The following is a 24,560-nucleotide window of genomic DNA, read 5'->3' as shown; positions in this document are numbered from 1 at the left end:
CGAGGCAAGAACACTGGAGTGGTGTGCCAAATGGACTCGAGTTTGAGCAAACTCTGGGATAGAGTGAAGGACAAGGAAGCCTGGCGTGCTGCAGTCCATGGAGTTTCAGAATGAGTCGGACAAGACTTAGCCACTGAACAATAACAGGGACATCCTATCTTGTCCTACAGTGGGTGCAATGCTGCCTGGTCAGTTCAAAGAGTGGTGTCGGGACGGAGATGCAGGAACAGATAATAGGGAAAGAATGGATGGAGGCAAGACAGAGATCTCTGTCCTCTTAAACCCAGAGACAGGGCCAGCCATCCTGTCTGCTTCTAGGTCCCTAACCTCTCATGCCCAGCTGGTCATCTTGTGGCCCAAGGGAGTGAGGGGAGCCCCACGTGGTGGCATAATCCATCAAAGCTGAGAGCGAGAGAGTTTACGGATTCTAAAACCTCAGGGAAATACAAAAGAACAGAAAACAAAAAGAAGGGAAATTAGTGGGAGCCCCCAGAGGGAATTCAAAAGGGAATCTGAAGCAGCTCGACGGGCAAGCATCACCAATCCAGCAGAAATGGGGGCAGGCTAGTAATCCCACTCAATAACACAGACGTGGAAATTATAACACACTTGAAAGGAAATGCATTTTTACTGCTTCCTGGGCCATTGCAGGATTACCAACTAGGCTAAAAAAAAAAAAAAATTGATCTTCGGAGAGCTACTTTATTGAAGAGATAAGAATGATTTGTAATTAGCATGCCGATTGTCTGCAGAAGAGCCCGCTTGAACACAGTCTGTCTTTCTGGCTGGTGGATGCACCCCGTACCATCCCTGTGGTCTCGTCTGAGTTATTAATCTGTTCATCAGCTTTTTATCAGACAAGAGAAAAGAAAAGCAACTTCGCCGAGGTCCCATTTGGATAAATTTTGAATTAGCAGAGTCTGAATCGATGCAGTCTAATGAAGTTACAGCAGGACAGGACAAGTTTAAGAAGGAGGACTAGAGGAAGCGAGCAAAGGAATAAAAGGACTCTCAACAGAGGAGGAATCAAAAGAAGGACAGATGGAGACAGAGGCCGTGGTGGTCAAAGACACCGAAAGGAACAAGAAGCAACATTTTAATGATGTGACTTAAAAGACGGAGAAGCAGCAGATCCTCTGCTGAAAGCCGGGTTCTCTTCGCAGATGCCCGGGGTGGGGGAGGGGGCACTGGCCCAGAGGTGGGTAAGAAGCTGGCTGTTGAGGATCTGAGAACAGAAGAGCTGAGTGAGTTCCCTTAGCCTGAAGAGCCTTCCAAGCCAACGGGACAGCATTCTTGGGAATGTTCAGGCAGGCTTCTCAGGATACAGTAAAAAGGCAGAGAAGATCCAAGAGGGAGACTGGAGTCCAGATTCTTCCAAAAGTTCTGGAGCAGCTTCAGCAAGTGGGCTGGTTAACATAGGGCCACCTTCAGTTGCCCAGACATGGGGGTGACCGAGGCCAGAGGCCCTACCGACAGGATCCGAGGCTGATCAGAGGACTGAGGGAGCAAAGCTCTCCTGGACACATCTTCTTTGCTAGTATGGGGTTCGGCCCCCTCCCTACCCCAGATCCCGGGGGTCTGTACCCCAGGACCTCAGAGTCCGGGGTAGGTGGGGTGGTGGATGGGTTCTGGACATATTCCCCTCCTTCTCACTCTGGCCCCTACTCCCAGGGTTCAAATCCCTCTTCATTGGACCAGCAGGATGGAAGGAAGAGGGAAGTGTTGACTGTCTGGGTGGGAAGCCTCCTTCCCAGAAGAGGATATTTGGCTGAGGGAATGGCGACTCTGTCCAGAGGACAGATGTCCTAAGTAATGAGACTTTAATGTCGGAGCTAATGGGAACAGTACACGAGACCAAATGCCAAAAAAGCAAGGAAGAATGAGAGTGTTTGTGAAGCCTGCAGAAAGCTGTGATTCCCCTTCCAAACGCTGGGGAACGGGGCCAAGTGCGTGGCCACCCAGAGCCCGGCTGGAACTCAGCTTCCACGGGTCCCGAGGTGGGGACAGTGGCTCCAGGGAAAGAGGGTCCAGGGTTCTCCTGCCCCTCTGACCAGGGTAGGGGCTGCAAACAGTGCCCAGAAACCTCCACGCTCCCACACCTGCCTTGATCAGAGGGTTAAGGACCTAAGCTGCAGACCCAGGAATGTGAGCTCTGCCAGGGACCACCACCATGGCTGTGACCATGACCATGACCACCGCCAGCGGTCAAGATGGCTGAAGCTAGAGAGCAAAACCCAGGGCTCTTTCCTTTTCATGGGCTTTTCAGGACAGAGGGCTTGAGGCCTGGAGAAGCAGAGAAACTCCAGTGAAGATTGAGGAATGAGAACGCAAGGCGCAGAACATCGAGACGAGAAAGAGCAGAACTAGAGCGGGGAGGCAGGGTGAGCTGGCCGGGATTCTGGGTCTGGCGAGTGCTGTGCTCGATGTTATAAATGGGGCAGAGTGGGGAGCTGTGATAAATGGAGCTGTTTGTGAGCTGTACATCTTTGTAATTAAAACTGAGAATGGCGCGAGGTCCATCCTCTCGCCCCTCAAATCGCTTCTTTCCTCTCAGGAGCCAGGACTCCTGCAGAATTGCTCTGGGGGCGTCCTTTCAATATTGCAATGGTTTAAGGGAGAAGTTGTTTTATGGTCTTTTTTTTTCCAATTAAAACCAGTGTGTTTTTGTGTGTTTTTACTTTTTACCTTTTCTTGGTATTGTCTTCACAATCCTCCACCAGTATAATCCATTCTCGAAGAGAAGCCCTTTTCACTGCCTCGGGTGCCTTATGCCTGCATGCAATGCAAGTGAGGCCACCAGCCCAGGTTCGAGTTTACCCCGGTCCTTAGGTCATTCATTCTCCAGTCCCTTACAGAAATGACACATCTCAGGGGACAAGACCCTGATGCTGGGAAAGATTGAGGGCAGGAAGAGAAGGGGGTGACAGAGGATAAGATGGTTGGATGGCATCATCAACTCAATGGACATGAGTTTGAGCAAACTCTGAGATAGTGAAGGACAGGGGAGTCTGGTGTGCTGCTGTCCATGGGGTCACAAAGAACTGGACACAGCTGAGTGACTGAATAACAACAGGGGACAATTTCTTTGCTTTCTCAAGTAGTCTAAGCATCACTGACTCATTTATGTTCAGGAAGGTGAGAGCCAGGTGACCTGCTGGCCCGCAAAGGAGACAGTGGCCAGCTAAGGACTAGCTGTGTGATCTTGGGCAAGTTACTAAGCCTCTCTGAGTTGATTCTGTCATCTGTTAAACGGGCTCCAGACTCAGGGTGGTAAAAGGATGCAGTGAGCTCACACAGGATGCCAGGTACAGAGGGAAGTCCTGGAGGAGGGGTGCTCTTCTGAGTATTTCCCCATCCCCTGCAACCCCTGCTTCATCCACATGACCTTGAGTCCTCACCTAACTGAGCTCTCAGGTCCTCAACATCGGCTTTCTGGAGTGACGGGTGATGCGGTCGTGCGTCAGAAGCTCCAGGGAGACACTTCTGGATGCCTGAGCAGAGGGAGGGGCACGGCCAGCCGCAGAGCAGAACTGACCCCTCCCAGAGTGCTCCAGAGTGACCGTATGGAGCTGGTGGGAGCAGAGGCTTTGCCCCAGCCCCTCAGCACCCACTGGCTCTCAACTGAGAAGAAGGCACCCTGCCCCACCCACAGCAGCGCAGCCCACCACCTCCCCACCACCAAAGAGAAACAAGACTTGACCACAACTGCTACACCTGGTGGCTCCTTGTCACCTGCCCTTAAACTCAACCTGCCCCATCCTGGCTCCATTTCTGTGATCAACCCCATGGAACGAATGTACTTTTGGGGGTCTGGGGAGGCACAGTTATCACGCGAGGACTCTCCCAGCAACGCTCACCGGAAACCCCATCTTTCTATGCTTGCAAACACTTCTGCTTCATCAGTGGCTGTGTAGCCCAAGCGGTGACCTCATCTGAGTGCCAAACTGCAGAGGTGCTGGCATTTCTGATGGAGGTGAGGGAAGTCAGAGCGTGGCAGGCACCCGGCTCTGACTCCCATGCCTGGCCGCATGCATCCCAAAGAAATTGGGTCCCTTTACCCTCAGAATCAAACTAGGAAAGTTGGGCTACCTGTCTACTATCTCATGCAGAAATGTGAGACCATTTTTAATCTTTTCTGGGTGGTTATTTGAGCCCTTTGCTACACATTGAACCCCCTTTTTTCCCCTCTCCCAGCTCCTCTGCTGTCTGCTGAGACACATTGTGAGAACACAAAGCTGTTTTTCTTAAGGGCAGTAATCACCCTTCCATGTAGGGAGGGGCCCTTTCCTAGCGGTCATCACGAGCAGAGGACTCGAATGCATTTAGTACCGGGATGCCTCCTCTGGGCACCTGCCTTTGGAGGCAGCTGACGCAGCCCCTGGGCAAGCGGGTCTCCCTCCTTTCTGATCAGTAACCAGCCAAACACCTCTTTCATTCATCAGCCTCAGCCCCACGACATCGATGCTTATAACCATCTACCCTAGGAGAATAAAAATATGCTAGCGTGATGAAAAGTCAAAACAACACACATGGGCTCTGAAAGCACTTCCAAGAGAGGCACCGCGGCGAAAATTTCTGGGGAAGAATCAGCAGGTGGCTTCCCAAGGCGACCACCGAGAAGGATGACACACAAGGACAGGTACATCCTGCTTCTTTTCCAGGAGGACTTGGGCATGTTGCGGGCAAAAACCCCAAACTGCAAACCACAGAGGTGAATTTCAACAGAATGATGGAACCCAAGTTTCCAGCTTCATCAGTCATCCTCCTCAAAGCTTCTCTGGTCCCCTCAATTTATAAGCACCCTGGCCCTGTGGTGTCTCGACCCAGAGCTGAGAAACAGCAAGATGAGCACCAGTGAAGGTGCTTCCGTGGCTCATAGAGCTGTCTTACATGCAGGAGCCGTCCTGGAGGACAGACCTGAAATCACCCACTTTGGGGGCCAAGGGATGTCTGGGGGCACTCTGAAAGTGAAAATCAATCAGTCGTGTCTGACTCTGTGCCACCCCATGGGCTATACAGTCCATAGAATTCTCCAAACCAGAATACTGGAGTGGGTTGCTATTCCCTTCTCCAGGGGATCTTCCAAACCCAGGGATCGAACCCAGGTCTCCTGCACTGCGGGCAGATTCTTTACCAGCTGAACCATAGGGGAAGCCCAAGAATACTGGAGTGGGTAGCCTATCCCTTCTCCAGCAGATCTTCCCAACCCAGGAATCAACCCGAGGTCTCCTGCATTGCAGGGGGATTCTTTACCAACTGAGCTATCAGGGGTGCTCTGGTCTCTGGCAAAAACTGAAACGTGCATCTACCTGGTGGGTTCCAGCATCCCCACCCATCGCTGGGAGAGATAGAAGGCATTTACAGCCCGTGTGTTTAATTACAGGTTTCTGCCCATAGTTTTATCCACGACCCATTGCTCTGGTTCACAACTCTTTGGCTTGTGCTGTATTTTCCTTCTTCAAATGGTCTGCATTACTCAGCTCTTATTAAAGGATCATAATAATAACCTCAGAGCAGGGTACTGCCCTTTACAAAGGAATTCGGAGAAACTGCCAGGGACCAAGGAAGTGAATGGAAGTCATTTTAGTGGATGGAAAAAAATGAATGAGAAAAGGGCTTGAAAAAAAAAATGTAGGGAAGTAGGAGGAGGGAGAAGGCTGTCACTCACATCTCTAAATATCTGAAAGTTATCTGGTGATGACTAAGACACACATACATAAAGTAAAATAGAGGAGATTTTCCACCGGGTGAGAAGATAAGGCTTGACCTGTTGGCCCAGGACACCAGCACCTTCTAGTTCAAGATCACTCATTCCCTCCCTGGGGACCCTTGGCATTGTCATCTGGCCTCCCTGGGCTCCAGCTGCTTGGCTTACAAAATTAGAGAGCTAAGTTAAATGACTAGACTGCAATAAAAACTCTATGGTTCTGCGCCCACGGATGACAAAAGAAAAGAAAATACTACTCTGACTTTTCAGAACATTTTGGTTTTACTTCCAGAAATTTAAATATATATAGATATAGATATAGATATAGATATAGATATAGATATAGATGAGGTTAGCAATGTGCCCTGAATGGGTGATAAATAAGCCTGCTCAAGCCCAAGGAACTGAGACCTTCTGAGAGGGCACTGATAAACCTTCCCACCAAGCCCCCGTCCCTGTCTGCAGCATCTGAAAATGAAGTCGCTGGCAGTGTGGAGTCATAAATGTGACCTGGGGAGAAATAAAAGGTAGGTGTTTCCTAAGATAGAGGTGGGGGGTGAGAATCACATTTTTAAATGTATTTCAAACATAAACTTGGGCTCAGTGGTAAAAGAATCCACTTGCCAGTGCAGGAAATACTGAAGACACGAGTTTGATCCCTGGGTTGGAAAGATCCCCTGGAGAAGGAAATGGCAACCCACTCCAGTATTCTTGTCTGGAGAATTCCATGGGCACAGAAGCCTGGTGGGCTACAGCCAGTGGGGTCACAAAGAATTGGACACGACTGAGAGACTGAGTACATGCACAAAAATGAACGCAACCCAGGCCCTCATCAAGTCCATTAAAGTTCCGTTCCCCATCATCCATCTGAGATGGTCTTTACACTAGGAAGTTCAAACCATAACTCTGTGGGTCCATGGGATATATATTGTCAAGGGATGTAAGACAAAATGCACTTGAATTCATCCTAATTTCAAAAATAAGCTTCTGCGAGACTTTGAGCGGAGGGACGGGGGTGGCAGAGAAGGCCAGTGATGATACCCAGCAGCCAGGGGCTGGGAGCTCCTGCCACCACTCGGTGGGGATTCTCACTGATTCTAGGGAAGGAGCCAAACTGAAGACCTTGGGACCATCCCTTCAGGCCATGGAGAACCAGGCAGAGGAGTTAGGAAGAGGAAGCTTCTTTCTGAGTAGTTCCCTTCTCTCCCAGACCCCAGGGCCTGTCCGTCTGGGATCATCTCTTGGTCAGCTCACTTTTTCAGCTCTTAACCACTGCTTCCTGCACAGTTGATCTGAAATCAACTGCATACTCACTCTGATCTCTCATTAAAACAGGCTGAAAACAATGCACTGGGCTCTTTCTCCTCCTGTGTCCTAGCAGCCGGAAACTGTGGGTCAACTCTTAGGACCACAGTAGAAGGTTTCTCCAAATGAACCTGCTCTGAGCGTGGGCAGGAAAGGGGACATAAGTGCACGCCTTCCAGGGCTGAGGTGGGGGTGGAGCACCCAGGAAGACAGCAAACAACGCTCCAGGGAGGACTCCCCAAGTGCCAGGATTTTTGCATGGCTGACCCACTCCCTCAAGAAGGAACTCTGCTTAAGGACTTCCCTGGCGGTCCAGTAGTTAAGACTCTGAGCTCCCAATGCAGGGGGCCCAGGCTCGATCCTTGCTCAGGGAACTAGATCCCACATGCTGCAACTAAAACCCGGCATAGCCAAGACTGGCATGCTGCAGTCCATGGGGTCACAAAGAGTCGGACACGACTGAGCGACTGAATTGATATATATATATATATATATTTAAGACTGAACTCTGCTTAGCCTCATGGGTCAAAGGTAACAGGCTTACATTTTATGATTTGAAATGCTCGGTGCCAATAGCCGGTGGGCAGGGCTTATCTGTTGACTGAACACACGCGCACGTGGCTGCAGGGGTCAGGAGGAAACCAAGAGCTGGGGATCTGGGCAATGCAATCCATCTCTGGCACCTGGTCACCTTCCTCCCTTTCCTATTTTTGCTCCTTTCTGTCTTCCTGGTATCCTTCCCCTGATCCCTCCTCCCATAAGCCTTCTTATATTCTTCCACAATTTCACTTCTCTCTCTCTGCATTTTGTTTTTTTTTTTTTTAACTCCAAGAAAATGGAAAACATGCAAGGCTAAGACCTTCAGTCCAAGGCAAGATGCATTTTTTTTATCCTTTCCCTCAAACTGCTATATTTGAAGTTTAAAAAAATAAAAACAAAATACAAGTTGACTCTCGGTTTAGATCAATTCATTCTAGTCAGCCCACAGTGCTTCAAAAAATGGAGTGTTTGAAGCGATTTGACAATTCATTGACCAGGAACCTGGGAAGAGAACTCACTAAATCAGTTGGCAGAGTGGTCCCACTGCCGCAATTACGTGGCCTGTGCGGACAAAACAGGGCTCTTCGGGTTTGTAATTAATTTCTGTAGGCAGAAAAGGTAGGACACAGTGTTCCCTTGATGTTTCTAGAAATAAGCAGAAGAACTCAAGATGTAGGCCCATTTTGATTAGGTTACCTGGGGTCATGAATACGCTTCTTTTTCCCTAATGACATCAGCTCAGGTTTTTTTTCCCATAGCCCTGAGCACTTCTCCACGCCCATCTGCACCTTAAATTCCTCCATCCTTCATCCCTGGGCAGGCAGAGTGAAGACCCCAGGCATCTCTGGCCTCACCCACTGCACCTACAGCATCCTAAAAGCTTCCTGACCCATCTGTTCACTAGCCATTAAAAAAAAAAAAAAAAGCCACACTGTTCCTCAGAATGATTCTCATCTCCAAGACTCTAATGAATCAACACAGGGTGAGGAGGAGGAAGGAACCGGTTGGAATGTGAGCGGGCTGGTTCAGAACTGAACGTCAACAGGGAGCCCTTCCCTGAAGCCATGTTCTGGGCAGAGCCCCTGCCCCTGGAGGCCTCGGCAGGCCCTCACTGAACAGACAGCCCCAGGGAAGCGTTGCCAAAGCTGTTTGGGAACACTGAGCTCAGCGGGGACCCGGGGACAACCTATGGTCCGGCAGCTTGAGTCTCAGCCTGGGCAGATACAAAGGAAAGGGCCAGATGAGGCTGAGATCCTGGTGGGAAGTGGGGTCCCAGGTGGGAAAGGCAGGCGCGTGATGTCCAGGGCTCTCCAGAACCAGAGCCCGGCTCCATCTTTGGTCCCCAAGGCCACCTCTCTCCCCGCCCTGGGGTCCAGCTGAGAGTCCGTGCTCACCTGCTTCGGTGTGAGAGCTGGTGGGTTCCCTGCAGATGCGGGGCGCAAGGGGATGGCTCACACAGACGGCAAGGTCTAATCACTTCTGGAAAAGACTAAATCTGTTCCTCCCTGCAGGGGCTGGAGAAGGGAGAGGGAGGCCCACCCTGAGGGGTGCGCGCAGGGCAGGCGGAGGGCCAGCCAGGCTTGGACACCCGAGGAGGCAGATGGCCCATCCTGAGGCACATCCTTCTTTTGACCCTTCTATCGCTCCCACAAACGTCCCTCCCGTTCAGCCCGTCTGCCCATCTACCATCTTCACAGAGGCTCATACGCTGGAACAAGTCAAATAACCTTTGCCGTCTCAGAAAGGAAATGCCTTTCCTGAACTATTTCAAGGAGTACGGAACAGAGCCCACGTCCCACCTCCTCCTTGGACCTCTGAGGAGTACACATTCCTTCTCCCTCGATTTCTCCAGGGAGGACTCATTACAGTGTGAATATTTATCTCTTTCTCCCCTGCCAAACAAGACAATCTGTACCCCAAACTCCCTGGGACAGCAAACAGTGACCTCCAAGCAAAGTGGGAGCATGGTGGTACCACGTGGGCACACCCAGGAGTCAGTGGGCATCTCCTGCTAATGTGCAAACTCACCCTGCCACGCCTGGTAAGGGAGAGGTTGGGGTGGGCTGCGATGTGCCTAAGTGGTCCAGAACTGAAAAATAAGTTTCTCTGATCTGCCCAAGGTCACTCGGGGAGTGTCCTAGATGGCTCGCTCATGCTCCATCCCCTCCCCCACCCCCTTAAACACAGAGACAGGCTCTGTCCTCTACCTAACAAGCATCAACACGACGGCTTCCCAAGCACTGATCAGGCGAGCCTGCAGCTGCTGGAAGAGGTGCTGTGAACTAAATAAAATCGGAGGTGAATTTGAGGGAGAAACAGCCCACATTTACATAATGGTCTGAGGGCCGAAACTCATCACCCTTCCCATGGCTACCTCTCTCCCCCAAGCTCGGAGAGAAACGGCCCCCACGGCATCACACTGAGCTGCACACCCATATACACAGTAGTCACCCTAGTTTGGGGTGGGTTGGGGATTCAGTGTGGTGAGGCAACAGGGATGTCTCCCTCCAAGGTCACAGCCCACAGGACAGAGGCCAGCGCCAGCCTCCTCAGGCCACCTGCATCCTCCCAGAGGATGATGAATAAACTCAGTAAGAGGTAGAGGAAAAGGCAAGGGACAGGTTTCCCCAAGGGGTGCAGACAAGAACGGCCTGGGGACGAGAGAAACCCAAAGAAAGCTTCGTGGGAATCAGCCAGCCAGAGACCACAGCCAGCCTGGAAGGGGTGACGAGAGGCCAGAACAGTCAAAGAAAGCGGAGGTGGACAACCCTGGGAACCTGGAGGCAGAAGCAGAGGAATAAGGACCCCGCACAATTGCTTCAGGAAGGGGAGCCAAGAGAGAGGATTCTTTGCCAGATGAAACCCGAAGGACAGAGTGCCTTGCCCTTATTTTGCTCTCCACCCCCCGGCCCTCTGCTTTTAAGAACCAGGACTGACCACAAACTATTTATCACAACTCCTCCATCATTTTCCCTCCAGCCACTGACTTATACCCTGAGAGACAAGGTTGGGGTGGGATGGAGCAACGGTGCTTCAGGATTAATGAGCAATGACGATAAACCCATCTCCTTTCGGAAGCTCAGTTCCAACACTCAAGTTTGTCAGTATTCAAGTACTCATACTTTGTGGATTTTGACTCAAAATCAGCCACAGAGCATCATCTTTTCTCAACACCCTCAGTATCCAGGGGGAAAAAAAAAGAGATGCCCAGAAATTTCTATCTGCCTTTCTCTCTCTTCATCAAGGTACAGGTGATTAATGTCCTCAGCAGTGAGGGAAGAAGGTTTTCAGGCTAAAAGGATAACAAGCCGAGTGCAGAGATGAGCTGAAGCTCTAGGACTCTGGGTGGGAGCCTGCAGGCAAACTCAGAAGGAGGGCTGGTCTGGGGGGTGGTCTCCATGACTAGGGCAGTGCCCACATCATGTGCCAGAAACGGAGGCACGTTCCAGGGCAGGGTTCGTTCCTTGAAAGACTCTGCTGAACCATGTCCAGCCATTTATCAGAGCTGAGCTTGTGTCCCCTGGGTGCATGGTTTCCTGAGTTGTAAAGAGAGCCTGGTTTCCCCATTCCCTCGGCTTGGACCTCCCAAGGGGTGCTCCGGAAGCTAGGGTGGTGGGGTGGGAGGCAGTCAGGGTGGAACGCTGGACAACCATATCTTGAGCCCTTGGCATAAGTTTTGGCAGGAGGCAGCCCCCCACTGCCTCCCTGGTGTAAGCAGTGAAAGGTGCCCACCGGGTTGAACATAGCAAGCAGCATTCACTCTGAGTTCTGCCCACAGGGCTTAAAAGAACAAGTCCTCCAGTCTCAGCAGGGCAGATAAGCATCCTACTCCACAGGATGCAATGAAGAGAAACCATCTGCCCTTGGTCAAGACGGAATGCACAGATTTGAATTCCTGCTTACCCAGGAGGCTCCCTTTCCCTATCACCCCCATCTCTCTAAACACCCGGGAACATTCAGTCCACACTCTTTTCAGTAAGGTTCCAGCACTGTTCAGCTCCCTATATCCAAGATGACTGCTCTGGCTTGATTCAGAAAACCAAATGCAATAAGCGCCTACAGCGAGGTGCCCACCTGCCATGAAACCTGCACCCTGGAACCCCACCCGGGATTATTGGAAGGTGCGCAATTCTTACACTCAAACTCTGGGATTCCACCAATATCTATTTGGCCCTGTAAATGTCCCTACCAACCAAAGCGTGCGTTCCCGGTTCTGAAGAAATGGAGCAGAGGGCGCCGAAGACTCTGATTTATTGCCCGTCAAAGAGGCAGGGGAGGGAAGTTGACTTAAGAGAGTGAAGGCAGCCCGGGGAGGGCGGTGGGTGAGATGCCAGGAGGACAGGGACGCCTGACAAGAGGGGTGAGCAGCCGGGAGAGAGGCTGGGGGGACGGGCGGGGCCCCCCACTCACCCCGGGCGGCCGCTCTCACCTGTGGATGTTCATCTCCCGCGGCGGGCGGTGGGCCTTGTCGTAGGAGACCTTGGCGAAGACGCCGGCCACGATGACGAAGGCGATCACCCCGCAGGTGATGTAGACGGTGAAGTTGGTCTTGTCCTTCTCCGGGTCGTACTTGTTCTCGGGCCCCGGCGACACCACCTTGGTGCTGGGCGTCTGCACCCACACCGGGCTCTGGTAGTTGGTGCACTGGCGCTGATCCAGCTTCTCGTGGCGCTTCTTGCAGCAGAAGCGGTAGTAGCAGGTGCCGCAGCAGTACAGGTAGCCGCTCTCGCTGTTGTTGCACTCGAACTCCTTGTCGTACTGGCCGCTCACGTCGTAGTAGCCCCAGCACGTCTCGTAGGTGACGGCCGCGCTGGCCGCCGCCACCGCCGCCGCTGGCTGTCCTCGCCGGCTCCCCGCCTCCGGGCTGCCGGGCGCCCGGACGGTGCCATTCAGCTCGCGGCCGCCCCGGGCCAGGGCGCCCCCGGGCCGCCGGCCCCCGACGGCCGCGGCGCCGGCGCTCAGGGTCCGGTTGGCGGCACGGCCGCGGGCGCCCCAGGCTCCGGGCAGCAGGTCCAAGGGCTGGAGCGAGAGCAGCGGCAGCAGCAGCAGCAGGAGGCGCCGCAGCGCCATGGCGGGGCCGGGCGGGAGGGCGCGGGAGGCTTCCGCGGCAGGCCGCTCCCCGGGCCGGCCGGGCTCCGAGGGGGTCCGCGCGGGCCGGGCGGGCGGCGCGGGGCAGTCAGCGGCACCTGGGCGATGGCGCCATCGGGGCGCGGGCGGGCGGCGGCGGCGGCGGCAGCGCGCGGTGCGCACGGACCAGCCCAGCGCGGGCGGCCGGGGTTCAGGCTGCGCGCCGGCTCCGCGCTCCCCCCGCGGGCTCGGCGCGCCTCCTGGGCAGCCCCATCCCCCGCCGGCGGCGGCAGCGGCGGCCCCGCGCGCGGCTCGGCTCAGGCGGGACCCGAAACGCGGCTCCGGGCGGCGGCGGCAGCAGCGGCGGCGTGGCCCCGTCCGGGCGGATCCTGCGGGACAAGACGGAGAGCCGGTCACGGGGTGGGGCGACCGGGAGGCGGGCGGCGGGCGGGGAGGGAGCGCGCAGCCCTCGAGGAGCAAGGCTGGGGCCGGGAGGGGCGCGGAGCCCGCTCCCGAGACGGGGCCCGGCGGCCCCAGGGCGCACCGGCCGCCCGATCCCCGGCCGCCGGCCCCGCGCGCGCGCGCGCCCCCGCCGGCTCCCAGGGACGGAGCGGGCCGTGGCCGGGGTCGGGCGGCGAGCTGGGGAGCGCGCGGGGCCCGACCTCACTCACTCACCATGCCCGGCTGCGACTGCAGAGGCGGCGGCGCGGCGGCCGGAGCAGGCGGGCAGGCGAGCCGGAGCCGCCGCTGGCCGCCTGCACTAGTGCCGGAGCGTGTGCGAGAGGAGCGAGGGAGACACGCACTCACACACCCGCACACGCGGGAGCGCCGCGCGGGGAGGGGACGGCCGGGCCGACAGGGGAGGGGAGGGGAGGGGAGCGGAGGGGGGCCGCCGCTCGCCGCCGCCCACGTCTGCGCTCCCGGGCGCCCGGGGAGGGGGGCGCTCCACTCCGTGGCTCCCCGCTCGCGGCGCGAGCTCCTCTCCGAAGCTCCGCGTCACCAGAGGCCAGGACGCCGGTTCGTTCCCACGGCGAAGAGGGGCCCGGGAGCCGGGGGTGTGAGGAGGGGGGCGTCACCTCTGGAGCCCGCCCGCTCCGGCCCGGCCCAGAGCTCGTGGCCGCTCCCACCCCTCCCCGGTCCGGGCGTGCGCGACCTGAGGGGGTGTTGGGGTGTCTGCGAGCCTTTGCCTCTCCCTAGTGGCGACGCTCGCAGCTGAGGGACGCGGTCAGGCCCATTGCTACAGGTTCCTAAACTGAGACCTGGGGTCACGTGGCTCGCCTGAGGTTACCGGGCCACCGGCGAGCGGGCCCTACAGCTCCCCGCCTTGGCACTCTGCTCTCCCACCGGTTCCCCATCCTTCCTCGTGCATATAGGCAGCCCTGGGCAGGCCTCGTTTCCTCTTTCTGGGACTTTCCCCAGAGCGTCGGGGCAGAGTTAGAAAAAATCTCTGAGACTCAGCTTTGAAATGCCTTCGCTTTAGCTGATGGGGGCCGGGGGTGGGGGTGGTGGAGAAGGGGGCATTCCTGCGTGGTTACTAGTTGGGTCTGTAGAAAGCAGGCCTGGGTCTGACTTTCAAAGCCATGAAGCCACCCAAGGGGGAGTTAGAATCATCATCTGACCATGATGTCGGTTGCGGGGTGGGGTGGGGGTGGGGGGCAGTGGAGGAGGGGGGCAGGAAGGAAAATGAGAACGAAAAGTAACGTCCAAAATTCTGCCCCTGTCCCAGCCTTGTGAGCAAGTGCCCAGGTACTTAGGTTGAAGGCAGGAGACAGATCCTCCCTGTGTGGGCAGTAGAGATTGTCCCCAAAGCTGTCCATATAGTCCCAAGTGTGACCCGAACCAAGGACCCCCATGCAGGAGAGGCAGAGCGCCTCTTCCCCCATCCGGAATGCATCAACAGGTCTGAAACCCCAATCCCCAGACACTAGAAGGAAGTCTGGATTCTGGGATGGGGGGTTTCACAAACTCCCCTGGCAGCCCCACACTTGCTACTATCTTTCCATCTCCTCCCTCTTCCTACACCCTGTGCCACCTACCTCACCCCCAATTCTCTCTACTCAGCCACCGCCTTCTTTTTGATGACTGTTCAAGGAGCGTTTATTTAGTCAGTCCTTACTCTCTACCCAGGCGCTAAGTGCTGAGATAAAAGATGGACAAGACAGTCTGTTTCCTCAAGGAGGAGGAGCTGGTAAACCATTGGGCAGGCAGGTAACAGGTTGAGGACCTTATCCCTGGTTATGTCCCATGACAAAGGGGGCACAGGGTGCTCCAGGAGGCACCCAGGAGAGGAAAGGTGGGTCAAAGGCAGCCTTTTCCATGAGCTAAGGAGCAGAGTCTCCAAGAAGGACTGAAAGTTAACACAGCCAACCAGAGTGTAAGGGCACTCCCTGTCAAAGGAACCATCGCTCGCAAAACCCAGCAGACAGGAAAGAATGAGGGTATGTGAGCCTGGGAGACAGCAGCTGAGCATAAACTTGGAGGGAGTCTTCCAAATAAAGCTGGCAGAAGGGGCTTGTATTCCCTGCCAAAGAACTTGAATTTATCCTCCAGTCGATGGGGAACTATTGGTGGGTTTTACTCAAAGCGAAGACTGTCAGATTTATGTGTTCCCTGGATCTCTAAGTCTGCTGGAGTAAGGAACACTCTATTCGTACTCTTCTGAGAAGAGAGATGTGAGAACCTTTCTGATAATCCAGGTAAAACATGATGAAGGGATGAAGTAGGTTTCTGGTAGTTGGTGATCAGAGGGCAGATTCAGGACAGCATTTAGCAATGGCCATGTTGATATGCCCTAAGAGCCATGTAAACAGCCCTAAGTGTTGCAATTCAGCACAAGGATTAAGCTCAAGAGAGCAGATAATAAAAGTATATACATTTGAGAATCATAACATATGCTTGTGCATTTGGGAATCATAAAAACATATTCTTTACTTTCAGATTATGTGTGATTTTAAAGCCAATCACTTCCTTTTCTCTTCCCTGAGCTTTCACCTGTCATTCCAAAACTGCCTCTTCCGTATCTGGGAGCTTCCTAGCAATGGATGAAAATGTGCCTTCCTCATGTGGGACTCTAACAAGATTTGATTAGTAGCACTTAGTAAGGAAAATGGCTTCATCTTTTCAGACCACCCTCACAAATATGTTCTGAACCCCTACACTCGTAGATGGTAGGTAGCATCAACAATCTCACAGAAAATAGTAGATCTCAGAATTGAACAGGATGTTAGGGATTATCTGTTCCAACTCTTGGGCCTCCCAGGTGGCTCAGTGGTAAAAAATCCACCTGCCAATGCAGGTGACACGGGTTTGATCCCTGGGTCAGGAAGATCCTCTGGAGAAGCAAATGACAACTCACTCCAGTAACCTCGCCCGGGAAATCACATGGACAGAGGAGCCTGGCAGGCTATAGTCCATGCGAGTGCAAAAGAGCTGGACATGACTTGGTGACTAAACAACAGCAACAATTCCAACTCTTACCGCATGCAGTACACTTTACCTCTTACTGACACTTTGCCCTTTGCAGTTGACCAGGCTGGTGGTCCACCAACACTCATTACCCTCTTTCTCCTTCTAATTTCAACACCTGAGTCGTTGATAGTATGGAAACATCTTTCCTTTGTGGATGTATGTGACTTATTAAAAATCGCCTGAGAGGCATCATCTTCTTCAACACCTGTACCAACTTCAGACCGCCCACAGGCTCAGGAGACAGTGACCCAATCCCTGGCTCTAGAAGGTGGATCCCAGTTGGGCTGCTGCTGCTGCTAAGTAACTTCAGTTGTGTCTGACTCTGTGCGACCCCATAGACGGCAGCCCACCAGGCTCCCCCATCCCTGGGATTCTCCAGGCAAGAACACTGGAGTGGGTTGCCATTTCCTTCTCCAATGCATGAAAGTGAAAAGTGAAAGTGAAGTCGCTCAGTCGTGTCTGACGCTCAGTGACTCCATGGACTGCAGCCCACCAGGCTCCTCCGTCCATGGGATTTTCCGCTGAGCCAACCATAATAATCCCACTCCTGTTACCAGATTGGTTAAGAATGGACATGTGATCCAGTTCTGGCCAATGTGAAGTGTGGGAACTGTTGGCAGATTCTGGGGACATTTTTCTTGCTCTACTTTTTGAAGTGTTGTTTCCATGGATGTTATGACCTTATGGGGGCAAGAGAGTGGACCAGGGAGGAACAGAAACCGGTTATTAGTTGAAATTGCTGTTCAGTTTGGTAGTCATTAGTGCTACTTATGAAATATCTCTGCCCTTCCAGGCAGATAGTAAGAATTGCAATTCCTGGCCCTTTAGTGAGTAGGAGGGGAGAGTGACTTAATATACCACTGGTCAAAAATCATGAGCATAGAGGGGTGGGATGGGGAGGGAGATGGGAGGGAGGTTCAAAAGGGAGGGGATTTATATATACCTATGGCTGATTCATGTTGAGATTTGACAGAAAACAGCAAAATCCTGTAAAGCAATTATCCTTCAATAAAAAGTAAGTAAATTTTTTAAAAAATCATGAGCAAAGATGGTGCATGTTAGTTCTGAACCAGAGCATCTGGTTACTGCTTTAAGATACCGTAGCGCTCTCGTTTTCTCCTGGTGTGATCAGCAGTGCTCCAGGTGGGAGTGGCTTTATTGCCCGGAAGTGATGTCAGTGAGGAGAGCCACATAGTTAATAAAAATAGTGCCCCACCGTGGATGTGCAGCTTGAGTGAAAATACACATTTTTTTTCTTAAACTGGAATTGGGTCTGTCATTGCAGTGTATCCTAACACATCCTGACTGATACACTGAAGCTCACAGAAGGGACGTCATGGAGCCATTCAGGGAGTTTTGCCCAGGGCTCTCGCAATGCCAGTCTTCCAATAACATGAGATAATTAAGCTTCCTGTGTCAAAGCATCTTTGAATCCAGAGTTCTTACTACAAGCAGGCAAAGGCAATCCTAATGGATATATCACGTATTTTCTGTCTCCACTCTGGCTTAGGGTTTCCACCTAGCTATGGCAGACAAACAATGGCCACTTCTCTTCATGAGAAGACATGGCACCTGTTTGTCCTCCCTTTGAGGCTAGGCCAGCCTTGTGACTTGTCTTGACTGACAGCATGTGGCGGAAGTGATGCTCAGCCAGTCTGAGTTTAGCCATTACGAGGCCTGGCAACGTCTTCCTTTGCATTCTTGAGATTGAGCCGCTGTATGAGAAGCACCGGCTGCCTGTTACGTTCAATGATGAGGAGTGAGACCATCACGTAGAGAGAGACCCTGGGGAGACGAGATGCTTGCTACCTTTGGCATCTGATTCGCAACTGAGCTCCCAGTGGAGTGAAGAAAGGACTGGACCCAAGTGAGGCCAGAAGAAGAATCATCCATCTCAGCCCCAGACAACCCACGGAATCACGAGAAGTGACAGATTAAGTGTTGTTGTAGGTGTCTGAAGCCACTAAGTGCTGTGATGGTTTATTACAACACAACAAACAGCTAAGGAAATCCACATATCACAGCATAGACACTGAACAGGAATGTATGAGCTGCAACTTCTGGCCACTAGATGTCTGAAGCTATTTTTCATGAGCTGCTGTGTGAGTTTACTGAAGCTGCCTTCATAAAGGACCACAAACTGGGTGGCTGGCAGAACAGAAGATGATGAGTTCACAGTCCTGGAAGCTGGAAGTCTGAAATTAAGGTATGGGCAGGGTTGGTTCCTTCTAAGAGCTGCGAGGGAAGGATCTTTTCTAGATTGTAGATGGCTGTCTTGTACCCATGATGTTCTTGTATGCGTGTGGGTCTCTGAGTTCCCCTCTTTTTATGAGGACATCAATCATTTTGGATTAGAGCCCACTCCAATTACTTCATTTTAACTTTATTACCTCTGTAAAGATCCTGTCTCCAAATAAGGTCACATTCTGAGGCACTGGAGGTGGGGACTTCAACTTATGAATTTGAGGGTGGGGGAAGAGAGGCATCATTCAGCCCACATGTATGATGAATGGAAAGGTGATGTGTGCTGTACAACACAGGATGAAAATGTGTGTGCAAATGAAGAAGGAAAGAAGAGAGGTCAGTCAGGTTTGCCATCTTTCATTTGAGAGATGTTAGAGAATTGCAGTTCAGGCCGTGTTGGAGATGAGTACTCTTTCACACCCTCTTCAAGACTGAAAGCAATTACTCTAGTGAAAGAAGAGAGATTCCAAATAGGAAGCATGGGAAAGGGTGCTCTGTCTTCCCCTGGCAGTCCCCACCTAAAGGTGGAGTTAGGGAAGTTTGCATCCTGCTAGTTAGAACTCTAGAATTGTAGCATTTCAGAATTTGCAAGAATTCAGAGCCTCTAGACACTTTTTTCTAAGCAGACTTCTAGTTGCCCAGACAAGTGAGGGCAAAAATGACTATCTCCATGGCTAGCTTGGCCCAGGATTAACTCACATGTGCATTCATTTATTCAATCTTTATCACTTATTGTCCCAATCTGCCTGCCCATGCAGGAGGCACCAGAGAGGCAGGTTCGATCCCTGGGTCAGAAAGATCCCCTGGAGGAGGAGATGGCAACCCGCTCCAGTATTCTTGCCTGGAAAATCCCATGGAGAGAGGAGTTTGGCAGGCTACTGTCCCTGGAGTCCCCAGAGAGCTAGACCCTTAGTGACTAAACAACAGCAAAGAAATGTTTCTCCCTTAGCTAAGTGTCTGGCAACTCCCTGGAACACAGACTCTTTTAGTTAGGTCGTGAGCTGCACAGCCAGGAGGATGCCTTAGCAGGTTCAAAGCAACGTCGGAGAGGCTCTGGAAACACAGTTGAAGAGTCTAACGTGTGAGCTGCTTGTGAACTCACTGTCTTAACACTGCTTGAGAAGAGGCTTTCCTTAAGGGGCTGCTTTCCCACTGTGGTTGTGTAGGGCTATCCAATGTGGTTTTCTCCACATTTGTTGCAAAATTATTAGCAAAAATAGGTGAGTATGCATACACTTTTCCACTTTTAAGCCCTAAATGTAGAACTCTACAGTCAGAATCAGTCTGGCTATTGTGACTGTCTTAAGAATAAGATCAGATTACAGCACTAAATGATTGAGAGTAGTCTGAGGTTTCCCCCTTTTCATGTATACAAAGCCGTTCTGTACTGATTGAGTCACAAAGCAACTCATTTTAGTCGTGTATTTCCTTGGTAAACATGTACTGAGCCATTTTCAAAGGACGCATGTAGCTTGATCTACGGAATGTGATTTCTCTGCATAGCATGGCATCCAGTCACTCCTTATGGTAGGACAGGCTATGACAGTGATCTCTGAGATGATGCCCTCCCTCTGTGCCCATGGCAGACATCACTAATCAATTATGGAACCCTTTCCTGCTGAGACCAGGCATAGCCTCAGAAAGCCCTTCCACACACAAAGCTCTAAAAAGCCAGCAGGGATTAACTATAGTTGGAATTAGTACAAGAAATAAATCCTATTTGCCTAACAGCTCAGTGAGAGGTGACAGTCTGGGTGGCTCAGGCATAGTTCTGTTACTTTCTGTAGACATGGATTTAGAATTCTATTCCAATTATACAGTTTTATGGCCCCAAACTGAAACATTTATGAAAGGAAGAGGGTGAGAATTGCAAGGGACACCGACGTCATTGGTCATTATGTGCTTTTTAGTGAAGGACGTCACTGATTTACAGCTCGAAGAAATGCACACTGGGTTAGCACTTCCTGAGAAGAGTGATAATGAAGAGTTTGCCAAGCGAATGCCAAAGATAATCATGTTACAGCCTCTCTCAGATACTCATGTGTAGAGTCTGTGCATCGCTGTTCCGTTTTTCTCTTCGGTTGCAATTTATTGATGTTTTATTCAAAACCACCATGAATTAACCTACAAAAGTATATTTCCCTATAAAACTAGGAGGCCTGTTATGAGCGCATGAAACATAGATGTGATATTTTCTTGGCATAGGGTTCTCATCAACTTGTGTTCTATGTCAGTATAAACTGTTTTTCATGCTTCTGTGTCCTACCTTCAGATCACATCTTTTGTGTCTGTTGTCACGTGGGTCATCTTGAATTCTGTTTCTGACTTCTGGGAAGTTAAACCTGCCATAGACAGGGATATTTTCAGTAGAATAGGTACATGTGATAAAAAAAAAAAAAATACCCACTAAAAATGGTTGGTGTGGCTTTTTCTTTTAAAGGGAAAAAATTTTTGAATTAACTAATTGGATCTAACCCACTGATCTAATCCAACAGACTAGGCACAAATTGGCCATTAATACAGCCAAGTGAATAAATAGCAATTCTTGATTCTGTGTCAGGATGTAGACGGTATCTGGATGGACCATCTGTTGGGTGAGTGCCAAACTAAGGGTGAATCACCAAATCGACAGATGCCATCATTTAAATAACTGAGGTAACTGGGCTGAAAGGACCAATTTTGTTATTGTTAACTCCCGTCAGTTTTCAAAATTACTGGCTTGATCCTGGAGTGACTTCTATGGACAGAGATCCATTCTAACATCTTCTGTCTCAATCAAGACATTGAATAACCCCATCTGCAGACATGACGAGGCAATGGCACCCCACTCCAGTACTCTTGCCTGGAAAATCCCATGGATGGAGAAGTCTGGTAGGCTGCAGTCCATGGGGTCGCTAAGACTCGGACACGACTGAGTGACTTCCCTTTCACATTTCACTTCATGCATTGGAGAAGGAAATGGCAACCTACTCCAGTGTTCTTGCCTGGAGAATCCCAGGGACGGCAGAGCCTGATGGGCTGCCGTCTCTGGGGTCCCACAGAGTCAGACACGACTGAAGCGACTTAGCAGCAGCAGCAGCAAACATGACGAGTGTGGAGGTGGGTCCTGTAGGAGCCAGGGAGCAACTGAAGGAGGGAGGGCTGGCCTGAGACGTTTGGCAAGGGAATTTCTGGGGACAGTTGGCCAGCGAGCCTGATAACTATTTTTTGACCTTTGCTTGAGGGTCTGGTTTTCTAATTATTTTTCAAGTACTGGCTCAGCACCTGATGGTGCTTGTTCATTTCATCCTCATTTCCCAGCTCCAACTCCATCTCCTAGAAGCCCAAGATTAGGGAATGGAGATGAATTCCCTCCAAAGCCTTGTCTAGGAGAAAGTCACCTTGAAGAACAAGGTCCTGATAGTAATGGTATGGTGACAGGGGCAGCTCCCAGGCTGTAGACAGAACAGATCAAAGAGAGAAACTGGGACCAGGGTAATCCCAAGACTCTCAACACTGGGGTTGTGCTCTGGCTTTCTAGAATGAGCACAAACTCTGAAATTGCACATGAAGAGTGAAGCAGAGAGTTCGTTTAGCACCAGGCAGTCGGACCAGAGGGCTTCCCAGGTGTCTTAGTGGTGAAGAATCTGCCTGCCAATGCAAGAGATCTAGGAGACACAGGTTTGATCCCTGGGTCAGGAAGGTCCCCTGAAGAAGCAAATGGCAACCCACTACAGTATTCTTGCCTGGATAAGAATCCCATGGACGGAGGAGCCTGGTAGGCTACAGTTCATGGAGTTGCAAAGGAGTCAGACATGACCAAGTGACTGAACAACAACAGTGTTCTCCGTTACTTCCAACAGAGCACTACTCCCAGCGCAACATGCTTATTGCACAATGTTTATATTTAAAAATGCATAATTGACCATTATTTTTTTATTCCCTTTCACTTTACCCTTCCCTCTCTTGTTTCAGTTCAGGATCTTCTCAGGTTTTTATTTTCTGTCAATATCTTCCCATTTCTACAGAAATGCCCCCAGGGTATTTTTTAACATATTTAATTTCAAGACATGCCAGTCCCTCTGAGAGATAATATATTCCAGGAGGAGACAGAAAATTTGGCAAAAGAACTTATGAATTTGATCTTGTTTCTGATCTTCAAGTTGCTTGTTGTCCTGTCTCAGAATTCCTGGTTTTTTGCTCTGTCATTTTTCTGGAGGTTGCACAGGGCAGGACAGTGATTCTCCACCTGGGGGTGGTGAGGAACCTCTTGAAATTACAGCAAAATTGTATGTGCATGCACATGCGCTATTTTTAGGAGACACTTCATCAGACAGTCAAATTAATTCAGACCCCAGAAGAAAAACAAAACCATTAGTAAAGAACAAAAACCCTAAGAACTAAGTTCAGAAGACCCAAATGCCAGTCCTCGGGTTACTTTTTACCAGTTCAGTGACTAGTGCATGACCTCCTGGGGCACAGTTTCTTTGGCAGTAAAATAGGGAAGGTAATTCTCACCTTTCTTACAACACAGGGTCATGAGGATCAAATGAGACCATAAATGATAAAATATCAGAAACTCAGAAGTTCAATAAAAGCATTCATTTTTCTCATGCTGCCAAATCTTTCAGTTACGGGAAAACATAAGGGCCAGATCAGAAGTCAAACCAGTTCTGGCAACAAGGAACGTGCTGTTTTCAAAGCATGTTCATGTCCTCTAGTGATATTTAAGTCTTCCTGAATTCCTCACTAGTTCTGTATACAGATGCATGAGGAACACAGGCATTGTGGCAGTTATCCAGTTTATTCAGTCAATTATCTGAGCACTTGAACTAATATGATAATATATTCTTGCTCCACTATTTCTTTCTGGTCCTGCCTCTCCCTTCTGGTGAATGAACATTCCTGACGGCATAGCCCTTGTGTGATCAGCTGCCCTTTGCACAGTGACTCTTTTAAGAGGTTTCCAGAATTAGCTGTGTATGTGGTATTGACCGTGTGACCAGCTCCAGCGACAGTGATCTAGGAATAAAGGATGGAAGGGTTCGACATTTTCCCTCCAGCAGCGAAGGGCTTTGACCTAAGTGGAGCCCTGGATGGTTTCGGAGTCTGAGACCAGAGTGATGTCAGCTAGCAAATTAAACAAAGAGCCAGGTCAAAAGAGGCCAGAGTGAGGAGCCAGAGGGTGAGGATATACTTTATTACCAAGAGAGTGACACCTTTTAATTGGTGAACATGACAAATAAAGAGGTGGCAGTCCCAGCTTGCTTCGGATTTGCTTGTGCACCAAGTGGGTTTGTGACAACAGAAATCCTTTCCTCTCACTTTGTTTAGAAGTTGTGATTTTGATTAGGAAACAAAAGGCCACGCAGGAGACAAATTGTGAAATGGAGGGTGGCTTCTAACTGATAAGGACTGAATTTATTTGAAAGTCCCCTGAAATCCAGGCATAATATGAAATGAAAATAACTTCATAGTCAATAATTCAACATGAAATAAAAGTGAAAGTCGCTCAGTCGTGTCTGATTCTCTGCAACCCATGGGCTATACAGTCCATTGAATTCTCCAGGCCAGAATACTGGAGTGGGTAGCCTTTCCCTTCTTCAGGGGATCTTCCCAACCCAGGTCTCCTGCATTGCGGGCAGATTCTTTACCAGCTGAGCCACAAGGGAAGCCCAAGAATATTGGAGTGGGTAGCCTATCCCTTGTCCAGGGGATCTTCCTGACCTAGGAATCGAACCAGGGTCTCCTGCATTGCAGGCGGTCTCTTTACCAACTGAGCTACCAGGGAAGCCCTCATAACTCATATGTCTCCTGCTGCACCTTACAAAGTGTGTTTTTTCTTTTCCTGACTGACATCAACTTGAAGAGGAAAACGTTAGTCAGGAAAAGAAAAAACACACTTTGTAGAGTGCAGCAGGAGACATGTGAGTTTATGAGGACTGTTTAATTTTGAATAATACATGTGTCAACTCCATGGATCCTTCCCCAAATTTGCTTGTCTCCTGCTACAGTTCAGTCATCCTACTCTGTCAACAAGCCTAGAACAAATAAATCGGCATGCTAAAAATACTGCTTTCACTTCCAAAGGAGACTACCTGAAATTATAGGCATTTAGAATGGCATTAAATTTAAAAACCACAGCTTGCAGCCACCATAATTTTTTACAACATAAGCATGGTTATGGAAGTGGTTGTGAAATCTCAGGGCTTGAATGGCACTTGGAAGAGTTTTCTTCTCAGTCTGGACC

General features: G+C 50.8%; 1 protein-coding gene across 2 annotated transcripts in view; it reads right to left on the bottom strand.

Annotated features, from left to right (window-relative positions):
* Positions 1 to 12,690, bottom strand: part of SHISA6 (shisa family member 6) — a 262,179-nt gene extending 249,489 nt beyond the window's left edge. For both annotated transcript variants that reach the window (XM_061391095.1, XM_061391096.1), the window contains exon 1: positions 11,982 to 12,690. In XM_061391095.1, coding sequence (XP_061247079.1) covers positions 11,982 to 12,622 — 641 coding nt within the window. In that variant the 5' untranslated portion in view covers positions 12,623 to 12,690. The remainder of the gene's footprint in view (positions 1 to 11,981) is intronic.
* Between the last annotated feature and the right edge of the window lie 11,870 nt (positions 12,691 to 24,560).

This window comes from Bos javanicus, chromosome 19 (assembly GCF_032452875.1).
Source record: "Bos javanicus breed banteng chromosome 19, ARS-OSU_banteng_1.0, whole genome shotgun sequence".
Taxonomy (NCBI): domain Eukaryota; kingdom Metazoa; phylum Chordata; class Mammalia; order Artiodactyla; family Bovidae; genus Bos; species Bos javanicus.
This window is presented reverse-complemented; position numbering and strand designations above follow the sequence as displayed.